At 54.2% G+C, this 22,833-nt stretch overlaps 1 protein-coding gene across 1 annotated transcript; it reads left to right on the top strand.

Annotated features, from left to right (window-relative positions):
* Positions 1-410: 410 nt before the first annotated feature.
* Positions 411-20,938, top strand: P2RX3 (purinergic receptor P2X 3). Its single transcript, XM_005294945.4, has 12 exons — positions 411-789; positions 3,112-3,247; positions 12,298-12,369; positions 13,761-13,827; positions 14,241-14,334; positions 15,565-15,642; positions 17,250-17,391; positions 17,656-17,792; positions 18,370-18,463; positions 19,060-19,125; positions 19,906-19,983; positions 20,674-20,938. The coding sequence occupies exons 1-12, from the start codon at positions 650-652 to the stop codon at positions 20,785-20,787; spliced, it is 1,218 nt and encodes a 405-aa protein (XP_005295002.3). The 5' UTR covers positions 411-649; the 3' UTR covers positions 20,788-20,938.
* The last annotated feature ends 1,895 nt before the right edge of the window (positions 20,939-22,833 follow it).

Genomic DNA, 22,833 nt, shown 5'->3' with positions numbered 1-22,833 from the left:
TTGAGGGGCACCAGCAGAGCTGTGGGGGTGGGATTGGATAGCTGGGGACTGTGGGTTGGGATTGAGGGACATCAGCAGAGCTAGTGGGGGGGGGGAACCCAGGGCTGGGCTAGCATGTGGATTTGGGTCAGGACTGAGGGTCACTGGCAGGGCTATGGTGGGACATGGGCTCAGGTCAGGATTGAGGGGCACCGGGTGGGGTGGGGGGAGCCCATGGTGAGGATAGGGGTTTGGGTTGGAAGTGAGGGGCACCGGCAGAGCTGTGGGGGGGGCGGAGGATGAGAGCTGAGATGAAATGCGCAGAGAGCAGATTCCTTTCTGGACTCATGGAATGCATTAAAGACCTTCCCCCCCCACACACACACACCCCAGAGACTCCAACTGGTAATGGATGGGCTAGGAAGCCCCACCTTTCCCTGATGGCATCACCGGGGGGTGGGGGGGGAGTATATTAAAGGGGCCCCTTGGTTCCAGGCAGTCCAGAGTAGCCGCAGGACACAGGAAGACTCCACTCCTGTTCCCTGTCTTAAAGGGGCAGCCCTCCCAATTAGCTCTGGGCATCCGTCACCCCCTGGGGTACCCCTTGCCCCCTAGTCTCCGGTCCAGGCATCCCATCTGCCCTGGGCTGGTGGGCCACGCCCTGCTCCCGATGCCCATGCTCTCCTCCAGCATGAACTGCGTAGCCGAGTTCTTCACCTACGAGACCACCAAGTCGGTGGTGGTGAAGAGCTGGACCGTTGGCGTGATCAACCGGGCTGTGCAGCTGCTCATCATCTCATACTTCATCGGGTGAGTGCCTCCAGGCCAGAGGAGTCTCACTGCCACTCGGGCTTCATGGCCAAACCCCCTTCCCCCTGGGCCTCATTATCCGGGGGATCAAGGGGTGAGTCCCAGAGGACCAGGAGAATTCCCCTCCAGGGTGCATACCATCATACACTGATCTCCAGAGAGCCCCGCTCCCGGAGGAAGGAGGCTGAGGGATGAGCCAACCTCACCTTGGCACAGAATTACTCCCAAGGATAAAGAGCCCCGCTTGCCCACTGACCTGGCCCTGCATGTGGGTTGCAGAGGGGTGGGGGGAGAGGATATGCTCCCTGGGAGGAATGTAATCAGCTCGTCCAACCACAAGGGTCTCTCTCCTCCCCACTCCTAGCTGCTGATGGGCGTTGCCAGGTGGGGCTGTGCTTGGGGACACAAGAGGTCCAAGCCCTGCTGGCCCTAACCACTGGGGCCAGACAGCATCTCCTAGAGAGGCAGCTATCCCCTTCCTGCCACCAGTGTGCTTAATTGAAGGGTGGGAGGCTGGCTTTGGAGAAGCCCTTGGTGCATGGTTGTACACACTGTCCAGCCTGACAGTGCCCATCCCTGCCTATCAGCCTCCCCGCGGGAGAGTGCAGAGACAGCCGTTGGGCAGGGTGTCCGGGCAGGGCTGGTGTGTGTGTGACGCTGTGTGAACAGGAGGGGCAGGGCTGTGTGTGGATCTGAGGAGTGAGGGTGGGGGGAGGGGAAGTTGTGCGGGGGGGGCTGGGAGGAAGGGGTGCAGCAGAGGTTGTGTGAGCGGGTGGGGGTTGGGAGGACGGAGCAGAGGGTTGACGGGCAGGATACACGGGGGGGTTGGGAGGGTGGGGCACTTTCTCCACCGGCAGTGAAGGCCAAGGGAATTAACCTGCAGCCCTTCCCCCACAGGGATGCTGAGCTCCCTCTGGGTCCCACCACAACCCTAGTGGCTCCCATGCCACCCCTTCCCCCCCTTGCATGGTCCCCCAGCCCAGTGACTTCCACGCAGCCCCTCTCCTTCACCCCCTGCCCCAGTGACCCCTTTGGCACTTTTGAAAATGGGACTTGTGCTCCTAAGTCACTGCTTTGGATTATTTCATCCTAAATCCCTGTGATTTCCAATGAGGTTCAGGGCCAGATTTTCAAAAGCCTTTCACTCCCTTTCATGCCCCAAAACAGAAGCCCAGATTTCCAAAATATCTTGATGATTGGCCCTGAGTTCTTGTAAACAATCGGGCTGCACTAGGAGACATCGTGTGCTTGGTGAATTTGGCCCCCATTGTGTTCAGGGTGACTGCAAAAAAAAAATTGGACTTCGTGCTCTTTTGAAAATCTCTTTTTTGGGCTCCTAAGCCCTGGGACGTTAGATCCTCCATTACCTGGGCACTTTTGGAAAATCTACCACGGCGCAACAAGAAAAAGCAGTGAAGGTAGTGGGGGTACAACTGCAGAGAAGAATCTGCAGGGGGCCACTAGGTGGCACGAGATGTTTAGGAAGAAGAGCTCTGTGTGGCTTTTACATCCAGGCTGGCTCTGAGCCCGCTCCGCTCACTTGTTATTTTAAATGAACATTTTAACTTTTGCTGCCACTTTTCAGAAGGAAGTGGCATTTCAGTAACTGGGGTTACTGAATCAACCTACCTCCAAAATCAGACGACAGTCTTATAAAATTCCTTTGCCTTCTGGATCCTGAGCCGTCCGGGGACATGGGGGTCCTGTTATCATGTTCTTCTTGGTAATCAGCATGACTAGACGCTTGCATTTGGTTTTTGTTGATAAAAGCAAAGTGTGTGACCTCATCTTGCCAAGGGGCACTGCTGGCTGTGTGCCAGCATTTGAACGGGGAGGTGATCCCGCAGCAAGGACCGAAGGTAAACGGACGAGCTGCCCTAGGTGGGCAGCAATGCAGTGTGGGATGGCAGCAGGAGGGTGGTCAGGAGCAAAATGGTCCTTTTGAAAGAGGATGCGGCTACCCACACTGAAAGAGCTCACCCGCTTCCAAAACGGATTGATGAATGTGGCACAAGACACTGGATCATTTGAAAACAGGACACGTGTGTGGACCCAATGCAGTTTAGGCTGAAGTAAACTAAAGTTAATCCGAAAACAAAACCATTTCCATTCAGACACATTAAATCCCATGACTCGAGGAGGTGGGGCTCTAGCAATGCCAGCAAAGACTCCCAATAAAATCCCAAGAGTTGGGGACAATGCAAAGGGATCTTCACAACTCTCTCCTGAGCCTGTCCCAGGTTGGCGAATTGTGGGGGAGTTTCCCCAACCTGCCCCTCCAATGAGAGGCTAATGTTGGTCTCTGTCCCTCTCTCCCCACAGCTGGGTGTTTCTCCATGAGAAGGCGTACCAGGTGCGGGACACCTCCATTGAGTCCTCTGTGGTGACTAAGGTCAAGGGCTTCGGCAAATACACCAACAGGGTCATGGACACGGCAGACTACGTTACACCCCCACAGGTAATCCTCATGTTGGAGGGCCAGTACCAGAGGAGTGGTTAAAAATAGCCAGGACTGGGGTATTGTGCGATTGGAGCTAAGGATGCCAAAAAGGGCTGGATTGTTACTGCTATTATTCATGTTATGGTAGTGTCCAGAGGCTCCAGCTGAGATCAGGGTCCGGTCCAGACACAGCGAGAGACAGGCCCTGTCCCAGCTGAGATCAGGGCCCCGTTGTGCCAGGCGCTGCACAGACACACAGCGAGAGACAGGCCCTGTCCCAGCTGAGATCAGGGCCCCGTTGTGCCAGGCGCTGCACAGACACACAGCGAGAGACAGGCCCTGTCCCAGCTGAGATCAGGGCCCCGTTGTGCCAGGCGCTGCACAGACACAGAGCGAGAGACAGGCCCTGCCCCAAATGAGATCAGGGCCCCGTTGTGCCAGGCGCTGCACAGACATACAGCGAGAGACAGGCCCTGCCCCAAATGAGATCAGGGCCCCGTTGTGCCAGGCGCTGCACAGACACAGAGCGAGAGACAGGCCCTGCCATGATTGAGAAAATGAGGAGATAAATAATACTTTGTCTAATCTTATCTAGCTAGCTCTTTGGGGCAGGGACTCTCTCTTATTAATGTGTGCAGCCCCCGGCACAGTGGGGACCCCGATCTTGGCTGATGCTACAGTGATATAATGAATACTGGTCCCTGCTGACTGCAGCTTCAGCCTCTAAGCTTGAATTCAACGAACTGTATCGCTGATACCTGCCTTATTCAATTAAACAACCAGCTGTCAGCCTGTGTACTCCCAACTGCAGGGGGTGCCCCCTGTGAATCCCTTCTGTGAGAGGATGAGGTCCCTAGATTAGAACAGGGAGAGATCTGTGGGCGTCATGGCAGAGGAGGGGGTTGAAAGAGGAGAAGGCAGCAGCTTTATGAATACAGACAGGGCCGGCTCCAGGCACCCGCTTAACAAGCAGGTGCTTGGGGCGGTCAAGGGAGAGGGGCGGCACCTGCGGCAATTCGGGGGCAGCAGGTCCCTCACTCCCTCTAGGAGCGAAGGACCTGCCGCTGAACTGCCGCTGCCGATCGCGGCTTTTTTTTTTTTTGCTTGGGGCGGCAGAAATGCTGGAGCCGGCCCTGAATACAGACGGGGAGACACCCTCCCCACCTCCCGCGGTGGATCTGTGAGGGGACCCATGAGCTGGAGGAATTTTGTTGCTTTACTTTTGGCCTCATCAGAATCAAAGCAAAATATCTGATCCCTCCTTAGAACCGCCTAGGACATGGAAGGTTAAAGATAGCATTTTCCTGAGCCATCAGCAGCTTCCCTGTGTCCCCTTTACAAGCTGTGAGCACAAGCACACAGTGTTCAGGATAAACAGACCGGCCTTGACATTGCATTGTAGCTACTGCTCCTTCCCCCAGCTTCAAACAGGGACGTACAACACAGTGCTCTCCCGATTGGAAATTGCCAGAGCAGGTGCAGAGTAAATTAGGAAGATGGAGGATACAGAACTAGAGCTGAGCAAAAATTTTAGTTGAATTGGGGGGGGGAGCAAAAATTGCTCTAACCCCTAGGTCATGCTCTTCCCGAAGAAACCACAAGAACTCAGTATGGGGCGCTTTCTCCCTCTAGTGGCTGCATCATGTAAAGCCTGTTGCTGGCTGTGAGCTAACATAGCTGGCTCTAGTCACTGAGGGCAGGTCTTCACTACGGGGGGGGGGTCAATTTAAGATACGCAAATTCAGTTACGCGAATAGCGTAGCTGAATTCGACGTATCGGAGCCGACTTACCCCGCTGTGAGGACGGCAGCAAAATCGACCTCCGTGGCTCCCCGTCGACGGCGCTTACTCCTACCTCCGCTGGTGGAGTAAGCGCGTCGATTCAGGGATCGATTGTCGCGTCCCGACGAGACGCGATAATTCGATCCCTGAGAGATCGATTTCTACTCGCCGATTCAGGCGGGTAGTGTAGACCTAGCCTGAGAGACAAGGTGAGTGAGATAATATCTTTTAATGGATATCTTTAAGGATCTGTTTGTCAATAAAAAAAAATAATTCTTCTATGAAAAGGGCCATGCCTAGGGAGCGAATCAAGTTGCTTTGATCTAAGAGATTTGCTGGTTGAAAAATTTCCATTAAAACTGTTTTTTAGTGGAAATGGGGTTTTCAGCTAAACACATTTTTTTCAGAAAGGTGCCCGCTTTCCTCAGAAAATTTGGATTTTTTTTAGTTAAAAAGACCAAACACCCCAAACTCAAAAAAATATTTCAATCAGGAATGAATGAGTTCATTCCTCATGAGAGTTGTAGTTCATTTGCCTCTTGTCCCTGTTCTTCTGTGTGGGTTGGGCTCCCTGGCCAGACTACATTTCCCATGAACGGTTAGGGGCTTTCATGACACACCCACCCCCCTTCACCCTGAGGGGAGACTGCAGTGCCTCATGGGAGATGTAGTCTGGCTAAGAAACCTGGCCTAGAGAGGAAAACGGGGAGGAGGGTGCATGAGGCACCAGAACTACAGCTCCCATGAGGCACCACAGTGATGTTTACAAATGGAAATATTTTGATTTCTGGTTATTTTGGCGAACAATTCAAAATTTCCTGTGGAAATAAAAGGCATTTTCAGACCCGCTGTTTCTAGGAGAAGGAGCCCCTAGTGGTGGGGCTGCAGATCTGGCCCCTTGACGCGAGCTGGGGGTCTGGCCCAGCGTCCAGTACACACACACACTGAAAAGGTGTCGCTGCAGCTGTGTTGAGGCTGACCTTTTCCTGAGGCTTGGCTGCTCAGCTGCATAAGCAACTCGCTCACTTCCCACCAGCCCCATGATCTGCTCTGGTCATGAAGGGGGTCAGGACCATTAACCCTTCCCAAAAAGGCTTGTGAGTGTGTCCTGACAGGCTGGTGAGGCAGCTGGTCACAGAGGAGGTCAGTGCCATTCAGGTACCTTCACTCATGCGAGCCCCAGGGAGCACTAGTCACAGGGTTGCTGGCCTCATGCTGAGAGGCAGGGGGCAGAGTGGGCTGGCCAAGCCCTCCTCAATGGCCCCTGTGTCCCAGCCTCACCTACTGTCCTGAGGTCACTGCTGTAGCTCCCTATGGAGGGCAGGCCAGGGGAGTGCTCAGTGGGCATGTGAGACGCGCTTGGTTCTCTAGACTTCACATCTGAACGTGATGGGCAACCCCTGCTGAATGCATAGTGAGACAGGCTCGGGATGGCTGGCTGCTGGGCTTATTCTGAAGGCTAACTGTCCTCCGCATGTCACTGCCCCACTCTGTGCCTCAGTTTCTCCTCCCACCCTTTGTCTCTCAGATTGTAGCACTTTAAGGCAGGGACACGACAGGGCTCTGATCTCAGCTGGGACAGGGCCCGTCTCTCGCTGTGTGTCTGTGCAGCACCCGGCACAACACAGCCCCTGATCTCAGCTGGGGCAGGGCCTGTCTCTCACTGTGTGTCTGTGCAGCACCTGCCACAACACAGCCCCTGATCTCAGCTGGGACAGGGCCTGTCTCTCACTGTGTGTCTGTGCAGTGCCCGGCCCCACGGGGCTCTGATCTCAGCTGGGGCAGGGCCTGTCTCTCACTGTGTGTCTGTACAGCACCCGGCACAACAGGGCCCCAGTCTCAGTTACTGCTCTCATCCTGCTACTAAAAATGTCACACCCTGGTTCGTAAGTCAGAGGGAAATTCACACACACAACACACACTCTGGTACAACCACTGACACAGTTTTCACTCATGTTGTCTGGGATCACTTTGCTTCTCTGATATCACAGGGTGGATGAGCCCTAGCTTCAAACCCCTGGGTTTGCGAAAGCTGTCTGCATCTAGCCTCAATTTCCAGCGTGCTGAGAGTAATCCTTGTGCTATTGACCCAGCAGCCTGGGGAACAAACTGGGGTTCCCTTTTGGATCATCTTTGCACAATCAAAACACATGAGGGCTTACAGCTCCCCGGGCAGTGACCCCCTTGTAATGCGTGCTGGGCTCTGTGGTTGAGAATGCTGTAGAACAGTGGTTGTTATGGCTAATGTGCCCTCTGGCTTGGACAGGATCCCTGCCCATAGGTTGTGCTATAGAGACCACAGTGCATCTTTAGCCAGCTGGGGTTGGTAGGAAAACCTACATGGAAACTCGAGCTCATACAGCACCCAGTTGCCCACTGGCCTGGTAAGTAGAGACCGCAGCAAACCCAGGCTCATGCAGGTTCTGTGAGCTCCACCAGCTTTCTGTATCGAATACAAAGCCCTGCTCAGAATCATAGAATATCCTGGGTTGGAAGGGACCTCAGGAGGTCATCTAGTCCACCTCCCTGCTCAAAGCAGGACCAATCCCCAGACAGATTTTTGCCCCAGATCCCTAAATGGCCCCCTCAAGGATTGAACTCACAACCCTGGGTTTAGCAGGCCAATGCTCAAGCCACTGAGCTATCGCTCCCCCAATCTACAAGGTTTAGGATTTGAGCCCACCACCCACGCACAGTGCCTCATACAGATCCCAGAGCTCCTGGGCGGGGCGGGGGGGGGGAGCTTTGGGTGGGGGGATTCCAGCTATGCAAGACATGATCAGGGCTGATCAGATGCAACACGTGCATGGTCAGGAGCAAGCTGTGGGGCCTGTCTCCAGGGAAGAACACACCCTCCCACGCAAGTTACCTTCGGGAACCAACAACATTTTGGGTTCATTGGCAAATAGGAAAAGTAGGGGCCGGGGGAGAAATTGTTTCAGGTCCACCCAAAAATGAAGTGTTTTGAAATTTTCAGTGAATTGGGGTGGGGGAAATCATTTTGGGTAGAATAAAACATTTTGTTTTGATTGCGAGTGGATTTTAAATAATTTTTAGAAAATAAAATTGATGGAAGTTTTGAAAGGAAAATCTCCTCTGCCCTGAAAAGATGGAAAGGTTTCGCTGCGCAAATGTCTAAACAAAATGTTCTGACTTTGTAAAAATACACCCCCTGATATGAACAACTCGGGAAAACCACCCTGAATTTACTAAATGTTTTGGAGGCACAGCATTTGCATTTTTCACCCAAAAAAAGTTTTGGGTGATTTTCCCCCCAGTGCTGGTCTTCAGTGCAGTTATCTCCAATGCTGCCCCAACTGGAGCCCTGTCCACACGCACACAGATCCTTCCCTAGGTCGCGGTGGTGCTTCTAAGCCGAGTTAGCCAGCCCAAGAAGGGGAGAGGCAAAGGGCACCGGAACCTTTGTAGAAGTGGGGGGCCAAGGCCAAAGTGCCACTTCCCCCTCTGCAGCTGGCTGTTCCAGTGGTGAGCCAGCTGCCTTCTCGTCTGGCACCAGAGCAGCCCCTGGTGGGCGAAAGGTGTAATTGCAGTGCCTCCCTGGCAGAATCTATTATTCTAGGTGGAAAAAAGAAATCTCCGGGGGACATGAATTCTACACTTGTGCAGTGTGCAGAATTCCCCCAGGAGTGCATCTTGGCCTTTAGCATTACAATCGTGTTTTTCCCATAACACATATGTTTCTTTTGTTAAAAAGTGGGGGAGGGGAATGGCCCCCTATACCTTCCCTTCCCCCTCCACCCCCCCCCCCCCCAGTTCCAGTGCTGGTGGGAGAGGCTACAGCTCAAGTGAGCTCACATTTGCAGGCCAGTGTCATTTTGCAGTGTGGAGCTCTCCCTGGAGCTGAGCTAACTCAAGAGGAGCTAACTCCAGCTTCGCTCAAGTTATCTCTGCAGTGAGAGCAGACTTTTAGGAAAGACCCAGATGCTGTATTGCTGATTTCCCCTCATCTGGAAAACTGATCTGCAAGGCCCTGGATGTCTGCCACTGCTTAGTAGAGGGGCAACACAGGTGTCAGAATGAACGGGAATGCGCTCTTGAGATCCCTAGTTCAATCCCCGCTCATGTCTAACATGCCATTAATTACATCGATCCTGTTGTGTTCATGGCATACAAGCTAAGTAGTTAGATAAAAATTAGGCTGTCGATTAATCGCAGTTAACTCACACGATTAACTCAAAAAAATTAATCGCGATTAAAAAAATTTATCATGGTTAATTGCTGTTTTAATCAATGTTATACAATAGAATACCAATCAAAATTTATTAAATATTGTGGATGTTTTTCTATATTTTCACAGATGTATTATTATTGAAATCAAGGTGTGTATTATTTTGATTACAAATATTTGCACTGTAAAAATGATAAACAGTATTTTTCAGTTCACCTCATGCAAGTACTGTAGTGCAATCTCTTTGTCGTGAAAGTGCAACTTACAAATGTAGATTTTTTTGTTACATAACTGCACTCAAAAACAAAACCATGTAAAACTTCAGAGCCTACAAGTCCACTCAGTCCTACTTCTTGTTCAGCCAATTGCTAAGACAAACAAGTTTGTTTACATTTACAGAAGATAATGCTGTCCTCTTCTTATTTACAATGTCACCAGAAAGTGAGAACAGGCATTTGCATGGTACTTTTGTAGCTGGCATTGCAAGGTATTTACATGCCAGATACACCAAACGTTCGTATGCCCCTTCCTGCTTCGGCCACCATTCCAGAGGACATGCTTCCATGCTGATGATGCTCGTTAAAAAAATAGTGTTTTAATTCAATTTATGACTGAACTCTTTGGGGGAGACTTGTATGTCCCCTGCTCTGTTTTACTCACATTCTGCCATATATTTCATGTTATAGCAGTCTCAGATGATGACCCAACACATGTTGTTCATTTTAAGAACACTTTCACTGCAGATTTCACAAAACGCAAAGAAGGTACCTGTGACGGGTTCTGTCACAGAAACCCCCTTGGGACTGTCATCTGATGTGCTAGCTCTGAGCCCATTTTCTCTGATGGCTTGGGACTCCACAACCCCGTCTTGTTGACTGCAACACAGACCCAGGATCTGAACCATGCCTCCAAAGCCACAGACTTAACAGAAAACAGCTCAGAAAGTGTTCTTGTCTTCAGCACCCAGACACCCAGCTCCCAATGGGATCCAAACCCCAAATAAATCAATTTTACTCTATATAAAGCTTATACAGGGTAAATTTATAAATTGTCTGCCCTCTATAACACTGATAGAGAGATATGCACAGCTGTTTGCTCCCCCAGGTATTAATCACTTACTCCAGGTTTAATAATACACAAAAGTGATTTTATTAAGTATAAAAAGTTGGATTTAAGTGGTTCCAAGTAATAACTGACAGAACAAAGTAAGTTACCAAGTAAAATAAAGCAAAAACACACAAATCTAAGCCTAATACATTGAGAAACTGAATACATTAAATCTCACCCTCAGAGATGTTCCAATAAGCTTCTTTCACAGACTAGACTCCTTCTTAGTCTGGGCCCAACCCTTTCCCCTGGTACAGTTCTTGTTAGCTCCAGCTCAGGTGGTAACTAGGGGATTTCTCATGACTGCAGCTCACTTTGTTCTGTTCCACTCCCTTTAATAGCTTTGGCACAAGGCGGGAATCCTTTGTCCCTCTCTGGGTTCCCACTCCTCCTCCTAAATGGAAAAGCACCAGGTTAAAGATGTATTTCAGTTCAGGTGACATGATCACATGTCCTGTGAGGCTTCATTACCCACTCGCTGGCACACATGTATACAGGAAGCCTTACAAGTAAACAGAGCCATTTACAACCAATTGTCCTAGTTAATGGGAGCCATCAAGATTCCAAACCACCATTAATGGCCCACACTTTGCATAATTACAGTAGGCCCTCAGAGTTATATTTCATATTCCTAGTTTCAGATACAAGAATGATACATTCATACAAATAGGATGACCACAATCAGTAGATTATAAGCTTTGTAATGATACTTTACAAGAGACCTTTTGCATAAAGCATAATCCAATTACATCATATCTACACTTATAAACATATTTTTATAAAAATATGGAGTGCAACGTCACAGTACCAATGTGAGATTTCTAAAGATAGCTACAGCACTTGACCCAAGGTTTAAGAATCTGAAGTGCCTTCCAAAATCTGAGAGGGACGAGGTGTAGAGCATGCTTTCAGAAGTCTTAAAAGAAGAACACTCCAATGCAGAAACTACAGAACCTGAACCACCAAAAAAAAAAAAAAATAATAAAAAAAAAATCAACCTTCTGCTGGTGGCATCTGACTCAGATAATGAAAATGAACATGCATCAGTCTGCACTGCTTTGGATTGTTATCAAGCAGAACCCGTCATCAGCATGGACGCATGTCCTCTGGAATGGTGGTTGAAGCATGACAGGACATATGAATCTTTAGCGCATCTGGCACATAAATATCTTGCAATGCCAGCTACAACAGTGCCATGCGAACGCCTGTTCTCACTTTCAGGTGACGACGTAAACAAGAAGCGAGCAGCATTATCTTCTGCAAATGTAAACAAACTTGTTTGTCTGAGTGATTGGCTGAACAAGAAGTAGGACTGAGTGGACTTGCAGACTCTAAAATTTTACATTGTTTTATTTTTGAATGGAGGTTTTTGTACATAATTCTACATTTGTAAGTTCAACTTTCAAGATAAAGAGATTGCAGTACAGTATTTGTATTAAGTGAATTGAAAAATACTATTTATTTTGTTTTTTTACAGTGCAAATACTTGTAATCAAAAATAAATATCATGTGAGCACTGTACACTTTGTATTCTGTGTTGTAATTGAAATTAATATATTTGAAAATGTAGAAAACATCCACAAATATTTAAATGGTATGCTGTTATTGTTTAACAGTGTGATTAGTCGCAATTAATTTTTTTAATTGCTTGACAGCCCTAATAAAAATATCAAATGCTCTTGTTGGAAGGCTGCCACATAACAGGATTTTATTTCTTAGAACTCAGAACCCTAACACACTAAAACCAAAAGCAGAGTGAGACAAAGCAGGCTGCTCCCTAGCACAACTCACCCACCTTACTCTAGGCTGGCTCTCTGCAGACTGATGCTGATTGCATGCAGGCCTGGGAAATCCCCAGAAAATTTAAAGTGATCGCTCATGATTTTAACACAGTTTTCAACACGCCCCAGCTCCTGACTGTTTCACTTGCTCTGTCTCGTCTCTGCACCCTTCCCTATCCTATCTCTCTGACCCCATCCCATCTGCGCAGGGGACGTCCGTCTTCGTGATCATCACTAAGCAGATTGTCACGGAGAACCAGGTGCAAGGCTTCTGCCCTGAGGTAAGCAGGTGAGGAGCGAGGGAGAATGGTGGGAGGGCTTGGGAAGGGGGAGGAGGGTTGATCTTCCCCAGCTGAGAGTGAAACTATTCTCTAGAGAGGTTCCCTTGAGGTACCCGCTGTTGGGGCATCTGAGGTCCCCCCTGTGACGGGTTGGATCACAGAAACCCTCTTGGGAGCTGCCACGTTATGTGCCCAGACTACTTCTATGTCTGCTTTCCCTGCCAGCTCGGGGCCCCAGCACCCTGTCTTGCTGAGCCAGACACTCCCGTCTGCTCCAACAAAGACCCAGGGTCTGAATTACTTGCCCCAAAGCTGCAGGTTTACCTGAAAGCAGCTAACAGAAGTGTTCCCGTCTTTAACACTCAGATGCCCAACTCCCAATGGGGTCTAAACCCAAATAAATCCGTTTTATCCTGTATAAAGCTTATGCAGAGTAAACTCATAAATTGTTCGCCCTCTATAACACTGATAGAGAGATATGCACAGCTGTTTGCTCCCCCAGGTATTAACACATACTCTCAGGTAATTACTAAGTAAAAAGTGATTTTATTAAATACAGAAAGTAGGATTTAAGTGGTTCCGAGTAGTAACAGACAGAACAAAGTAAGTCACCAAGCAAAATAAAATAAAATGCACAAATCTATGTCTAAACAAACTGAATACAGATAATCTCACCCTCAGAGATGCTTCAGTAAGTTGTTTCCTCAGACTGGACACCTTCCAGGCCTGGGCACAATTCTTTCCTCTGGTACAGCTCTTGTTCCAACTCAGGTGGTAGCTAGGGGATTCTTCATGATGGCTCCTCCCCTCTGTTCTGTTCAACCCATTTATATATCTTTTGTATAAGGCGGGAACCCTTTTTCCCTCTGAGTTTCTACCCCCCCTCACTGGAAAAGCACCAGGTTAAAGATGGATTCCAGTTCATGTGACATGATCACATGTCACTGTAAGACCCCAAGCCTTCATTCCCCCCAGCCTGACTCACAGGAAGGCTGCCTGCAAACAGAGCCCCAGTCAATTGTCCTGGTTGATGGGAGCCATTAAGATTCCAAACCACCATTAATGGTTCACACTTTGCATAATTACAATAGGCCCTCAGAGTTATATTTCATATTTCTAGTTTCAGATACAAGAGTGGTACATTTATACAAATAGGATGACCACACTCAGTAGACAATAAGCTTTGTAACGATACCTTACAAGAGACCTTTTGCATGAAGCATATTCCAGTTACATTATATTCACTCATTAGCTTCTTTTTATAAAACCATATAGACTGCAATGTCACAGTCACCACCATCAGAGCGGTGGCAGGAGAGGGGGAGCTATCTATGTGTCTGTTCCTGGGGCTCATTCCCTCTGCCTGCCTCCCCCTTGCTCTCCTTTTCCAGAGCGAAGTGAAGTACAGCTGTGTGTCTGACAGTGACTGCCAGAGACCCGTCCCTACCACAGGAGGCGGTAAGAACCCAGAACCACACAGCAGCTCCAACAGGAGGCTGGGGCCTAGCATGTGGGAATGGTGGACGGATGCCCTGGCATGGTGGGGTGGCCAGGAGGGAGCAGCATCAGTCTGCGTGGTGGGGATGAGGGAGGAGAGAGTGAAGAATAGGTGAGTGGCAGAAGCAGGGGTGGATGGATGGATTGATGCGGGGCAGTGTCTGAACCCGCCGCTTCTGGATGTAAAATCAGGAGCTGCCTTGGCGTGATCGAAAGGCCAGGCTGGCCAGCTGGGAGGTGGTAGCCGACTCAAACCTCCCTGCAGGATCTGGGCTCTGTGGGGGTGGCAGAAGGGAGCCATGTGGGCACAGAGGCAGGGTGGAGGGGCTGGGAGTGGGGCTTGTGGGGCTAATAAATAGGAGGCGGTTTCGCAGGAATCCTGACTGGCCGGTGTGTGAACTACAACAGGAGCCTGCGGACCTGTGAGATCCAGGGCTGGTGCCCGGCTGAGGTGGACACCGTCCAGGCGTAAGCTGGGCCCTTCAGGGCAGACCCCCTTTCCCCTGCTTCAGCACCCGGTTCTGTCCCTATTCTGAGAGCCCTCCTGGAAGTCACTGGCACCTAGAGGAGTCTGGGGTGCCACACCGGGGCCACCTCCTGGTGGCAATTGTGCTTGGCTATGTCACCTGTTCTGCATGGCCAGCTTTCGACGTGGAGGGGGGACCCCAGTGCGCACTGTGCTGTGGCTATTCTCTGCCCCACAGGACCCATAGGGGGTGGATTGGGGCTGTGGCTATGCTCTGCCTCACAGGGCCCATAGGGGGTGGATTGGGGCTGTGGCCGGGTGCACAGGGCTGTGTCTATCTCTGCCCCACAGGGCCCATAGGGGGTGGATTGGGGCTGTGGCTATGCTCTGCCCCATAGGGCCCATAGGGGGTGGATTGGGGCTGTGGCTATGCTCTGCCCCACAGGGCCCATAGGGGGTGGATTGGGGCCGGGGCCGGATGGCACAGGGCTGTGTCTATGCTCTGCCCCACAGGGCCCATAGGGGGTGGATCGGGGCCGTGGCCGGGTGGCACGGGGCTGTGTCTATGCTCTGCCCCACAGGGCCTATAGGGGGTGGATTGGGGCTGTGGACGGATGCACTGGGCTGTGTCTATGCTCTGCCCCACAGGGCCCATAGGGGGTGGATTGGGGCCGTGGCCGGGTGGCACGGGGCTGTGTCTATGCTCTGCCCCACAGGGCCCATAGGGGGTGGATTGGGGCCGTGGCCGGGTGCACGGGGCTGTGTCTATGCTCTGCCCCACAGGGCCCATAGGGGGTGGATTGGGGCTGTGGCCGGGTGCACGGGGCTGTGTCTATGCTCTGCCCCACAGGGCCCATAGGGGGTGGATCGGGGCCGTGGCCAGGTGGCACGGGGCTGTGGTTATGCTCTGCCCCATAGGGGTCTTTACTGTTTAGTCACCTTGAGCTCAGGCTACTGCCATCCACACTGTACCTGGCTCAGAGCCCATCCAGCCCGACAGGATTATTCTCAATCACAGCAGCGCCCCTCAGCCCAGGCCATGCACGGCTCTCCCTGGTTGTGCAAGGTGCTGCACAGACTCCAGAGACACAAAGAGCCTTAAGCTGTGGTGGATAAATAGTCAGGAGCAGGGGGGCAGATGGGGATGGGACGCGGCCACCCAGGCAGGCCCCAGGCCACGGCCCCCTGCCCATGTCCCGTGTGGGTGATTTCCCGGGGCTCTCTCCCTGCAGGCCCATCATGCTGGAGGCAGAGAATTTCACCCTCTTCATTAAGAACAGCATCCGCTTCCCGCTCTTTGACTTTGAGAAGTGAGTACTCGGGGCGGCTGCATGGGGTGTGTACAAGACCCATCCACCTCAGCTCTTCTGGGGGTCAGGGCCTGATGCTCAGGGACACGGAACCTGCTTTGTCCTGAGTTGGCAGCGTAGAGGGACCTTGAGGTGGGTGGAAATGACCCTCTGAGGCCCCTCCTCCAGCCGGCATGGGGCTGGGGCAAGGGCCCTGCACTCACCCTGCTCCCAGACACTGGATCAGGGATATGGCCCAGGCCTCACTGCACTGTTGTTATTCTGTGTGCCCCAGGGCCCACAGGGGGGTGGAAACGGGGGGCGTGGCCAGATGGAACTGCATTGTGGCTATTCTCTGCCCCCCAGGGCCCATAGGGCATGGAGCAGGGTCGTGACTGGGGGTGATGGCACTGTGGCTGTTCTCTGCCCCCCATGGGCCATGGAAAGTAGGGTCTAAGTTCATGCAGCCCTGAGGCTGCTCTGTTTGATATGGAGGACCAGGCAGGCCCCCAGAGTATGGCAAGTGCAAAGCAGGTCTGAAGCGCCTTTACCTCCCGATCTGAACCTGCCCCAAGCACAGGATCTGGCTAGCTGAGGATCGGACCCTCAGGGTCACAGAGAGCCACGCCCCCAGGCTGTGTTCGTCCAGTCGGCCGCATTGCAGATAAACAGGACTTCCCAGCTCCTGGAGCCACCCTCCTCCTGGCGATATTCGAGTTTTCCCTCCAGCTGGGAATAACAGCCGGGGAGCCTGTGGCCGAGCCAGCCAGGGGGTTAGGGTTGGGGTTATGGCTAGGGTTAGGGTTAGGGTTGGAGGCTATGGAAGGGGGTTAGGGTTGGGGTTATGGTTAGGGTTAGGGTTGGAGGCTATGGAAGGGGGTTAGGGTTGGGGTTGGAGGCTATGGAAGGGGGTTAGGGTTGGGGTTGGAGGCTATGGAAGAGGGTTAGGGTTAGGGTTGGAGGCTGTGGAAGGGGGTTAGGGTTGGGGTTATGGCTAGGGTTAGGGTTAGGGTTGGAGGCTATGGAAGGGGGTTAGGGTTGGGGTTGGAGGCTATGGAAGGGGGTTAGGGTTGGGGTTATGGCTAAGGTTAGGGTTAGGGTTGGGGTTATGGCTAGGGTTAGGGTTAGGGTTGGAGGCTATGGAAGGGGGTTAGGGTTAGGGTTGGAGGCTATGGAAGGGGGTTAGGGTTGGGGTTATGGCTAGGGTTAGGGTTAGGGTTGGAGGCTATGGAAGGGGGTTAGGGTTGGGGTTGGGGTTATGGCTAGGGTTAGGGTTGGAAGCTATGGAAGGGGGTTAGGGTTGGGGTTATGGCTAGGGTTAGGGTTAGGGTTTGAGGCCATGGAAGGGGGTTAGGGTTGGGGTTGGAGGCTATGGAAGGGGGTTAGGGTTGGGGTTATGGCTAAGGTTAGGGTTAGGGTTGGGGTTATGGCTAGGGTTAGGGTTAGGGTTGGAGGCTATGGAAGGGGGTTAGGGTTGGGGTTATGGCTAGGGTTAGGGTTGGAGGCTATAGAAGGGGGTTAGGGTTGGGAGTAGGCTTTGGGTTTATTGATGGGGTGGGGTTAGGGACGGGCTTTCCCCATGGGACCCTGTTCTCACAGTCCCCTCTGTGTGTTTCCCTCCCTCCAAGGGGTAACCTGCTGCCCAACCTCACGGCCCAGGACATCCGGACGTGCCGCTTCCACCCAGTCACCCAGCCCTTCTGCCCCATCCTGCGTCTGGGCGACATCGTCCGCTTTGCCGGCCAGGATTTTTCCAAGCTGGCCTCCACGGTGAGATTCGTGACTCCCCACGTTCGGCTCTGGCCTGGCAGCCACATGCCAGGAGAGAGCACACGTGTGATGGCGCATGTGAATTAGGACCATCTCCAGGGGGCGTCCTTCAACATACAGCGGAAGGGGGGAGCTGCAGGGGACTCTGGGGCCTTGGTCAGTCCCTTAGAATGGGGGAAGGGGTCTGTCCAGTGACACGGCATAGTGGTCCCTCTATGGTGCTGCCTGGGGTAGTTTGGCCTAACACCCCATCTCTGTGCACAGGGAGGAATTCTGGGGATCAAGATTGGGTGGGTGTGTGACCTGGATCGCTCATGGGAGCACTGCGTGCCCAGCTACACCTTCACCCGCCTCGACAGCGTCTCCGAGAAGAACAACGTCTCTCCCGGCTACAACTTCAGGCAAGTGCAGCGGGTGTACACGCACACATGCAAACACACAGAAAAAGTTGTGTGAGACCCCAGGGTTAACTCACTCACTGGGACACGCTCAGGGCACATGTCCATCCTCTCACACGGGCATACAGCACCTTACAGCTACACACAGACACAGCACAGATCCGTGACTACGCACACTGCCCTCTATATACACACTAACACACCAGATACACCCAACTACACACACAACGCACACTGCCCTCCACACACACACTGACACACCTCATACACCCGACTCTACACACACACCCCTCCAGTTCCACCAAATACTCAATTACACACACTACCCTCTAGCAACACTGACACACCAGACAGTATTACACACACTCTCCCAGTTACACCCCCACACCTACATACTGACTCACCCAGTTACATACACCCTCCCTGCTACACACACGCACACACTACCTTCATACCAGACCCTTCCTTCCACACACTGTGTATCACACCTCCCTCACACACAGCCGCCCGTCGGTGTGCACACCTTGGTGCACCGGGGACCAGGGAGTGTCAAGTCACAGCCCCTCTCCCTGTCCCCCAGGTATGCCAAGTACTACAGGCGGGAGAACGGCACTGAGTACCGGACCCTGATGAAGGCTTTTGGCATCCGTTTCGATGTGCTGGTCTACGGGAACGTACGTATGGCCAGGCAGCCGGCAGGGTCAGTGGGGGGAGCCAGCACTGAAGCCCTAGGATAGAGGAAGGGAGCTGATGGGGAATCACCAATGTGTGTGAAGGGTCCATACAAGGCTTGTAGAGACCATCCCGTGGGCATGTATAGCTCTTGGTCAGTCAGAGCATTGGGGTTCCTCCTCCCCTCCATGTGCGGGCCCAGGCTTGGGACTGCCCCCATGTGCCTGACTCTCCATGCCACCCCACCTCCTGTTGGTGAGGAGGGTTCCAGCTTGGCCCCTCACTGTCCTTCCTCCCCCTGCAATGAGAGCGGAGGACTCCCCCACATGGACTCAGGCCTCTGCTGAAGCACCATGGGGTGTAGGAGGAGTTGGCTGGTTGTGGTCATACGCCTGGAGATGCAGCGTCACCTGGTGGCCATGTTTAATGAAGGAGGACGAGAGCCTCAAGACTCACGTGCCCAACGGAAGCCACAAGGCAGGAGGGGATGGGGCACAGATCCTGAGGCTGGGTGTGAAGAGGAGATTACAGGAGAAGGGGCGTCCTAGGGAAAAGCCTTCCCTCCCCCAACCACTAATTCCACCCTCTGTCCTCTCAGGCTGGGAAATTCAACATCATCCCAACCCTGATCAACACCGTGGCAGCCTTCACCTCCGTCGGGGTGGTGAGTGCAACGGTCTCTCCGCCTCCTTCTCCTTCCCCTCTGCCCGCTCCACACGAGCCGGGGGTGAACAAGTCCCGGGCTGCAGGGAAAAGGGAGGCCCTGGGCGGAGTGAAGAGCTGTCCATCTGGGCAGGCCTCCTTGCTGCTTAGTGAAGCCCTGAGTCAAAGATCAAATCCAGGCTCGCCAGGGACTGCAGAGCCGCAGAGAGAATCCAAGATGGCACCATGGTGATGACACAGGGGGAATCCAAGATGGCGCTGAGGTGATGGCACGGGGGAATCCAAGAGGGTGCCATAGTAACAGGGTGGGAGGAATCCAAGACAGGGCTGTGGTAACGATGCAGGGGGAATCCAAGATGGCACCATGACGATGCCACGGGAGGTGCTCTAGCCTCCACTCAGCAGTGTGTCACCCACCCCCCTCAGTGTAGAGCGCTGTCCCTGGTAGTGGTGGCCGGGCCCCAGAGAGAGGTTACTGGTGCTCCAGCAGTGCGGGCTCTGAACGCACGAGCCCGGGTACCTGCGCTCAGCCCAGCTCTCAAGGGGAAGGGCTAGGCCAGCTCATCAGCCTCTCTCGGTTCAGGATCCGTGTCCGGTCTCCCGCTCCCAGAGCCCCCCCACCTCCCGCCATGAACCCAGAGGCCTGTGGGTCCTGCCCTGCTGCCTTTGGGCTTCTGTCATCCCCAGGTGACTGGGGACAGCCCCACACCCAAAAAGGAAGGCCCCGCCCCCTGCTGAGCCTGGCTGGGCCCCCCTTCAGCCTGTCTCCCCTCCCCGGCAGGGCACTGTGCTATGTGACATCATCCTCCTCAACTTCCTGAAGGGCGCAGAGCAGTACAAGGCAAAGAAGTTCGAAGAGGTGAGTCCAAGGGAGGCGGAGCCCAAAGTGCTGCAGAGCCTGGCACACCCAACAGAGAGCGGAGTGCTGGATCTGGGGGGTGCTCCTGGCTACTCCAGTCCTGGTGTCTCCCAGCAGGAGGCGCTGCAGGGAGCAGGACAGGAGCGCTGGCTGTGGGGGGAGCTCCCGGCTGCTCCAGTCCCAGCCTCTCCCAGCAGGGGGCGCTGTGGGGAGTGGCGTTGGGAGCGCTGGCTGTGGGGGGAGCTCCCGGCTGCTCCAGTCCCAGCCTCTCCCAGGAGGAGGCACTGTGGGGAGTGGAGTTGGGAGCGCTGGCTGTGGGGGGTGCTCCCGGCTGCTCCAGTCCCAGCCTCTCCCAGCAGGGGGCGCTGTGGGGAGTGGCGTTGGGAGCGCTGGCTGTGGGGGGAGCTCCCGGCTGCTCCAGTCCCAGCCTCTCCCAGCAGGGGGCACTGTGGGGAGTGGAGTTGGGAGCGCTGGCTGTGGGGGGTGCTCCCGGCTGCTCCAGTCCCAGCCTCTCCCAGCAGGGGGCGCTGTGGGGAGTGGAGTTGGGAGCACTGGCTGTGGGGGGAGCTCCTGACTCCTACCAGCATGACTGTGGCAATAGCCTGGCAGTCCCCGCCATGGGGGCTGCCTGTGGGGAGGTCCCTCCATGCCCTTGTGGTGGGCGTTGACCTGGCTCTGTGCCCACTGCAGGTGACGGAGGTGACCCTGCGCCACAGCCCCGTGTACAGGAGCAGCCAGATGCTGGGAGGCCGGAACGACGAGAAGCAATCCACCGACTCGGGGGCCTACTCCATCGGCCTCTAGTGCCCCTGCCCTTGGCGACCGGACAGTTTCCTACCCGCCCTCTGCTGCCACAGGCACCTCGCCCCTGCTCATAGGCAAGGGCATCTTTTGTACACTCCCCTAAGGCGAGCATCTGCTTCTTCAATCTTCCTCATCACCGGCCAGAGTCTTCCTCATGGGCCCCCTCGCCAAGGGGGTGGAAATCTCTCTTCCAGCACATCCTCATGAAAGCACTGCCATCTCCCTCAGGAAGCATGTACCATTCCCTCCCCATCGAACCTGGGCAGTGCCAGGGAGCAGGCACGGCAGACACGGGCCAGCTTGGCTGCTGCTGGCACCGACACCACTCAGTTACCAGCATGCCTGGCGCTGTACAAGAAATGGGCAGCACTCCTCACCCTGGGGAGCGTGTGCTCCTCAGCAGGGGGCGCGCTCTCTGGGTTTGGCTGGGTGCTGAGAGCTCAGGAGGGTGCCCTTGGGACTGAGGGGTGGATGGGATTGGTTCCTTTGTCCCAGCAGAGGGTGCTCTCTCCAGCTCAGGTGCTCTCTCCAGCACTGAGAGAGGCACCCCAACGGTAGGAGTGTGGGGTCTCCTTTCGCCAGCAGGGGGGGGTGCTCTCCTCACCTTTGCCCCTATTTCCATCCTGGCAGATTCCCAGATTCCGGAGTAGGAAGCAGTCCTGGGCGGGACGGGGCATCCAGGCCCAGGGACGTGCTATTCCCCCCCTCCAGTGCTGACTCCATTCTCCCACGCCAGGGCTTTTTAATCAATAAAACTCACTTTCTCGTCAGTGTCCCTCAGGGCTGTGCTGGGGCAGGCGCGCAGGTTGGGGCTCTCTCCAGGGCTTGCAGGGGGACACGGAGGTGGCAGGCACACGTAACCGGTGCTTCCTGCTCTGTTACCATCACCACCGATCAGCGCTGGATTGGCCAGAGCCGGGGCTCGTCTGTTCATGCCCAGCTAGGGAGATTGCTGAGATTTCAGCACCAAGACCCCCTTGCTTGGGGAAGGGGTCGTACGGCTGCTTAGCAGAAACACCTTAGCCCGTGTTGGGCTGGGGCTCTCCTTGGGGTGTAGCCTCAGCTTCTGAGCCCTCAGTTACAGCAGCAGTTGTACCAGTCCTGGCATGAGCCCCACCTGTGTGGACCTGGTTAGTGTCACTGGTCGGGGCAACTGCACCTGTATTTCCCCTCCTTAGTCCAGCCAGGCCACCACCTGAAGGCGTCTAGCTCCAGGGCCGTCCCTACCCATACGCAAAGTACGCAGCTGCGTAGGGCACCAAATTTCCTGGTGCCCTGCGCAGCTGCGTGCTGCTCCAGCCCCTGCCCCGCTTCTTCCTGCCCCTCCTCCACCCAAGCCCCGCCCCCGCTCCACCCCTTCCCCAAAGCCTCCGCAACACCCCTGCTCCACCCCAGCCCCGCCCCCACTCCACCCCTTCCCCAAAGCCTCCCACCCCACCCTGCTCCACCCCAGTCCCACCTCTTCCCACCCCAGCCCTGCCCCCACTCCCCTGAGGACTGAAGCAGGGCCGGCCTGTGCTCACCGGCGACGGGAATAGGGTGACCAGATGTCCCGATTTTATAGGGACAGTCCTGATTTTTGGGTCTTTTTCTTATATAGGCTCCTATTACCCCCCACCCCTTGTCCCAATTTTTCACACTTGTTGTCTGGTCACCCTAGGTGGGAAGTGCAGCAACCTGGTCCCAGCCATGCTGCCGGTGAGTGCTGGGGGGGGGGGGGGTGGTTCTCGCCTGCCCCCCAAGCCAGCCCCACACCCCCTGCGGAGGCCTCCCCCCCCGTGGGGGGGCTGCGTAGGGCCCCAGAATAGCTAGGGATGGCCCTGTCTAGCTCCCCAGCCACTGCCTTTCACAGGGGGAGACCTATGTCGGTCTTCCTCTTGCCAGGCAGCGCAGTGTTCCTCCCTCCCAGTGCAAAGAGAGGCACCCCAGGGAAGGGAGTCGTCCCCCAGCAAGGAGCGCTCTCCCCACCTTTCCCCTTCACGTGTCCTGGCCGATCCTTTCAGGAACAGACGGCCTAAGTCGGCCTGCTTGCTCTCTCTCCATCGG

The sequence above is a fragment of the Chrysemys picta genome, chromosome 4, assembly GCF_011386835.1.
Source record: "Chrysemys picta bellii isolate R12L10 chromosome 4, ASM1138683v2, whole genome shotgun sequence".
In the NCBI taxonomy this organism is placed as follows: Eukaryota; Metazoa; Chordata; order Testudines; family Emydidae; genus Chrysemys; species Chrysemys picta.
Note: the sequence above shows the minus strand (reverse complement) of the source record. Positions and strands in the feature narration are given on the sequence as shown.